This window comes from Neocloeon triangulifer, unplaced genomic scaffold, assembly GCF_031216515.1.
Source record: "Neocloeon triangulifer isolate White Clay Creek 2 clone unplaced genomic scaffold, ASM3121651v1 ptg000013l, whole genome shotgun sequence".
NCBI lineage: Eukaryota > Metazoa > Arthropoda > Insecta > Ephemeroptera > Baetidae > Neocloeon > Neocloeon triangulifer.
In genome coordinates, this window is record NW_026775555.1 from 885,537 (window position 1) to 891,799 (window position 6,263).

Sequence of the window (6,263 nt, forward strand, 5' to 3'; positions counted from 1 at the left end):
AGAGGGTCGACGCAGCGCTTCTTTGACACACACTGCTCTTTTGAGCCGGGCAATTTATTCTCGTTGCTTCCCAACATTTAACTCCGGCTTTAAGTGAATTCAATTTTCTTTCAAAATGTGTTTCTCTGAGAATTAAAATTCTAGGAAAAACAATGATGTGCCAACAGTATTTTCACATAAAAGGGCGCGGAAGTAAAAATCGTCTCCACTGGGATGTGAAATTCCGCAACAAGATTTTGCACAGCACGCAGGTTTTGTGCCTGCGACGAGGGCTAGACAAGGCCAATGATAATTATTTGGAAGATTCTGAACAGCGTCTGCCACAAGAGAGCTTATTTGCAGGCTGCGCGTTCTCACTCAGGCCGCGTTGAATTAACGATGAATTCCAAAGTTTTGCCACCCAGCGCACATTGCAGGTCCCGACTCGAGCTCCAATTACCTCCTTTACTCGTACATATTATCGTCATATCGCGCGGGATTACGAAATTCTAACAATGAGAGACGGAGTAGACACGATAGAGGTTCTCCCACAGGAGAGCGAAAGACTGCCTGCCTATTATGAATATTAACCCTTGCGCATAGTTCTGTGCAATCATGGTTTAGTTGAGCGTACGCACGAGCCACGAATGTTTTAGGAAATACATTCCAATCCATAATGACGAAAATACCGGAAAATACTTTCAATGAAATATTTGCGTTAAACTTTCCAGAAATATTAAGCGGAAAAAAATGTTTTTTTTTTTCAAGTTACCAAATTTTCAGTAGCCCTGCAGAATAACATGAAGGTATGTAGCAACTTTAAACAAATCTAAAGAAATGTTTCAAATAGTCCTTTTATTTTTAAATGGTCAGGAAATTTTTTGAAAGGAAAACGTGACAAGATGACCAGATTAAAATCGTTTAATTTATTTTTATTATTGTATAAAAAGCCCTTGAATGTAAATATCTTCAAACAAATTATTTTTGTTCATTTGTAAAATACATATATTGTAAAAGAGATAAAAAGTTTATTGCGTGATCTTTATGGTGATTTGAATTTAAAGTCGGCCTTTACTCTATGGGTTTTTGAGTTGTTTATTGTTTAAGAAAAAAAATCAAATTTTTTCTTAAACTATAAACAACTCACAAAAACCCATCAAGGAAAAGCCTACTTTAAATTCAAATCACCATGAATCAACCCTCAATTGTGAATTTCTTCTGAAACAATAAAAAATGATTCTAATAATTATACTTCTCCTTTCAATTGTATTTAATTTTGAACTTAAATTTGCTGTATCTCTATAAACGGGCAGAAATTGCCTTTGCCATAGATCAATAAATATTATTTGCAACTAAAAAATATCTATCAAAATCTATCTAACCTGTTCTGACTGGTTTAATTTCTTGTATGCACTTTATGTACTTGAAATTATCGTGATTGCAATTGGGCAATAATTTAATGAATAACAAAAAAAAAATTAAATGGAGTCAAATAATCAGACAGGCTCGATTTACATTAGAAGGAGTTCGCTTCCAAAAAGGCCAGGGAGTTAAATATTCAGTAATTATCCATCTAGTTAATTAGCGCGATTAGACCGCACGACTCTCTATTTTCATCCTTAGCGGCTTTGCGGAGGATCGCAAATTCAGCAGATACAGGCAGGCAGCTAGGCAGGTGCCTTTGATACACGACCAGCAGCTCTCCATAATTCGGGTCTATTGTGAAATATTATACGCCTAGGCGCGTGTGTGCCTACGCGTGCATTGTTCCGCGCGCCGAGAGTGCCATTCAGCGCGATTCCTTAATTTAATTTCATTGTTTGCGTTGGCCCGTGCTGACAAAAAGCCACCCAAACCCACTCGTAAATTAAACACGTGTGTGCTCCCCAACACAATGCACGCATGAAATTCATGCTTAGCGCAAAAAATTAATAATCGCTTGCCTCTAATTAAACGCGGCTCGTCTAATGGGATCGGCAGCAAAGATGCTGTTTACCCTTCGCAGAGAATTTATACATTTGCACCAAGAAGGGTAATTGCGCGTGCGGCAATAACAACGGCACACAGGGGAGCTGCACAGGAAGTGGCACTGCAAATCATTCGAACGGCCCGGATCTCCCGGAAATTATCTTAATTTCTTCCCCCAAAATAGCAACCGTAAAAGAAAATGTGGCCCGTGGGAGATCCACAACCCAGATTAATGAACTGACTTTTGAATGTAATTGAAAGTAAAAATCAAACATGCTGCTTTTAATTAGAACTTGTTAAGTGTATCTGCTTGTGTTTGTAATATACGTCTGAATTTAGTGGCTTCAGCAAACACTCCGTAAACATGCGAGTCAACACGGCCAAAAACTTTGGTGGAGGTTTGCATCTCTTGATGTTTCAAGCAAACATTACAGGAGCGCACACACTTTTGAACGTTTCGAAGCGGATAGATTCGCGCAGTCAACAACAAAAAGGCAAGATTAATTATTCTTCTTATGCCGTGATACTGCGATACAATAATCTGGGCAGGCCACCCATTTGCAATTTATAGTTTGGAATAAAAAACACAAACAAAATAACAAAATATTGGCCGACATCGAACTGTCCTCGCAAAAAATAAAATTGGAGGAAATAAAAAAGCAAAACATCACTGTATCAATGTAAAAATTTTACAAAACCAATTTATAAATATGTTACATGGAAATATTGATTTTGTGATTTCACGTTGGATTAAATTATCAAATTAATATTCATGGAATATCGGGTTACCTTTTTTCCAAATCTAACGAACATATAAAAATATACAGTTTGAAATGAAAGACTTTTGAGTGTAAATTAAAATAACATCAGCATCATTTAAAATGAAAAAATTTGTGTTTGTTGAATTTTTAAACCCTCAGAGTCACAAAACGGAGATGAAACCAAAGATGAAAAATGTTGATGAAAAAAACTTGCAAGCGTAGTTGTAATTTGTTACGCAATCGCGAAATGTAAAACTCGAATATTGCTTCGTGCGCGCTCAGTTTCCTCTTTTCCATTTCCGTCGACGATCCAAAGTTTGGCAGACCAATTTGCGAGCTGCGACGCTCCATTATTCAATTTTTCACCCGACGCAAAAAACTTATTCGCCGAAGCAGCTGAAAATTATTATAAAGAACTCCGAGACCAAAATGCAAATTAGATATGTTTGTTTTTTATCTGAATTCTCTATTGTGAACATAACCGGCAGTCCACTATCGTAAGCGTGTAAAAGAAAGAAGGAACGAGAAGAAAAAAAACAATAGTCAGTCGGACTTCGCAAAAATCTTTGGCCCTCAACATGATGGAGAGTTGGGAGGACAAAAAAGCGTTGCTGGCCAAGAGAGCTCAAAAGAGCTCCGTCGACGACAAACAAGAGGGGCTTTATCAATTTTGGCACAATTTCGACCGGACAAACACTCTCGCCGGTTGAGCTTTCCCCGAAATCCTTCAATTTTCCACTCGATGAAATCAAAACTCGAAGCAGCCCCCCGAATATTACGGTCTCTCCCGCGAAGAGATAAAAACGAGAGAAGGTTTTTGCGAGAAGCGGGCGGGTTGCTCGTAAGTCATATCGCAAAAAGCGACTGCTCGGTGCTTTCACAAATGGTGGTACGCAGCAAATGACATGCAAATGCATACATATAGAGGGACGAAAAAGCGTCTGTTATCTGTCGCACCCTTTGCAAATAAGCAACAACGCCGGAGCTAGAGGAGCTAGCGCAATTTTATTTATGATTTTTGCTTCCGCTCCGCCGAAGTGAATTCCACAGGAATTCGCTCAACCGCGAGAGTGAATCTCAAGAAAGCAATTTAGTCGCCGAAACGCTCGACGAAGTTCTTCTCTAATTTAGCAAAAGTTTTTCCCATTTTAATCTTGCGCGGGTGAAAATAGAAAGTTTGTTAGGCTGGAAAATTGACTGACCTGAGTGGAGCAGCAGCAGCAACAGGAAAAGAGCCGGAAAACAGGGCACGGCCATGTCTGTGTCCCGCCGGTCAAAATGTCATCCTGGGCAGAAGAGGGAAAGAGATATAGTCCTGTGATTATCCTCGTCTGTGAGAGAGCAGGGGTGCAGTAGTGGCGGCGATCACGCTCGAGGGTCGACTGACAGGGGTGCGGAGGCAGCCGCGGAAAAGCGAGAGGCGCCAGCGCCGCCGCCCGCACCCTTTCTGCCCCAGCCACCGCCAGCAGACCCTCCGTGCACGCTCGCACAACTTTCGCTCGCAACACTCACTTAAGAGGTGAAATGCTCATTAAAATAATAATTTTAAATTCAGAAGAGAAAAAAACCACAGCCGAGTATGTAACCTTGAAATTTAGCATCAAAGTTCTATAATGCTTAATAATTCAAGTTGAGCCTGTAAAATATTTCTCAATTTAAAAAAAAAAAAAAATTAGACAAATAGAAATTAACAAAGTAACAAAACTCAAAACTCACAGACTCTGATAACGCAATCAGGAACCCGCAATCACTTTTCTCTTTCATTATTCTACGCGTGACAAACTTTGTAAACAATTACATAAATGACTGACCAAATCACTGACCACGCCCCCTCAAATTTTCCCTCTCTTCCGATAGTTCCGATTTTACATAAAAAGAGCGCGACATGCGGATGATTAGTGAACTAATTTTGCAAGTGTGCACCGTTTATTCTCTGCGTAATGCGTATTGTCAATGTCAATTGCCATTATCACGATTATCTTTATTGTGTAATAGACGTACTTCAAGTTGCAAAGCATAACTTGGCATTAAAGAAATAAATTTAAAATTTTCCATCTTAATTACGCATTCACTTCTTAGTGCATAAATAAATTATACACATAATGATTTTATGTATCTTAAAGGGGCGTGGTCAGTCTTGAATCATTTTGTTTACAAAGTCATGACGAAAGACAGTCAGTGTCATCACGGTTTTCCCGGAAAATGGGCCGCCCGCGACTTGGATTGTGTGGAATCTGGACGACTTTGGACGCGTTGGTCAATTCGATGTCCGGTCCAGATCCAGCAGCGATTGGTAAGTGTTAATTTGTCACGATTTTTTCATAATTTGTTGTTCGAAATAATCTATTTCCGAAAGACTGTTTTTCCCCCGAGGGTAATTGCGTGCCGGATATGAACATTCCGCATCAAACACGCGTCAAGTCAGGCGAAATCGGTTAAAACGAGCAGAAAGAGAGAAGCAGGAAATTAGATTTTTCTCCCGACGGCCCCGGCGCGCGCCCTATTTGTATTCGGGTCGGCTGCTGAGCGCGGAACAGTATTAAAATAATGTCACACACAAAAAGAACAGCGAGAGTTATGAAGCTCTCCTCGCGGCGCACAAAGTGTTTCGTTCCTAAAATTTTTATTGCCTTGCCTTCGGGGTGAAAAATTTGCACTTTGAAATTAAAGTTTGATGCGAAAGCCGCAGACGAGCTCCTCGTGCTTTCACTGCGAGGAAATGCCATACCGGAATTCCGCGCCACGCAACCAACTTTGCACAAAAAGAGCGTTTCTCATTTTCGGGCCGACCGACACCGCGAGCACCCACTCCTTGCCGCCGCATGAATTGAAAAAACTTTTTACTGCCCTAAATAAAATAACGCCCGCGCGCGGGCCTCGTAAAACTTGTTGTTCTATTATTTTTTTCCGCCCAGACAAACGTCCGTCCGCAGACTCGTTTCTCAAAGTGAAGCAACACCAAACAAAATCAAATTGTTAAGAAAGGGTAGAATTTTACTTTTAAGTATCACCATTGAAATTAGGAACAACGTAAAAAGCGATTTTATTAAATTATATTTTTCATATATTATATCAATCGTTGCGAACCCAAACTCAATAAGATATTTGCTATTAAACTTTTATTTCTTTATGAGCACTTATGAGATAATTATTTAACATTTCAGAAATTTCATTATAAAAACACACTAAAATTTAAATTTAATAAATTAATTTTTACATATTCACTTTTTATTTAAATACATAATATGCCAATTAAATATGGTGTTTGTATTTTTGGTCGATGGTGTGTGATTATTCAGTGACTTTATTTATTACAATTATTAACGGTCCAATCATATTCATGCAAAACCTTTTCAAAAGGGCAGAGAAAATAAATGAAAATAATTTTTTTCTTAAACTTCAGTTTCATGAATGAAACTTATAATTTTGGCATTTAATTCCTTAATCAAAAAGATTTTTTGGATTTTAACTATAGATTTGGTTATTCTCAAGCAATTTCAGTAAATCCCTGTAGAATCATTCTTGAAATATAATACCAGTTTAATTTTAATTCAT

At 38.7% G+C, this 6,263-nt stretch overlaps 1 protein-coding gene across 2 annotated transcripts in view; it reads right to left on the minus strand.

Annotated features, from left to right (window-relative positions):
- LOC132198901 (zwei Ig domain protein zig-8-like) overlaps positions 1–4,525 on the minus strand; it is a 146,297-nt gene extending 141,772 nt beyond the window's left edge. The window contains exons 1-2 of one of the 2 annotated variants that reach the window (XM_059623184.1): positions 4,425–4,525; positions 3,911–3,994 (exon numbers count right to left, since the gene is read on the minus strand). In XM_059623184.1, the coding sequence (XP_059479167.1) occupies positions 3,911–3,965 (55 nt within the window). In that variant the 5' untranslated portion in view covers positions 3,966–3,994; positions 4,425–4,525. Of the gene's footprint in view, positions 1–3,910; positions 4,067–4,424 lie in introns of those variants that run through there. The other variant, XM_059623182.1, reaches the window with a different exon arrangement.
- Positions 4,526–6,263: the final 1,738 nt, after the last annotated feature.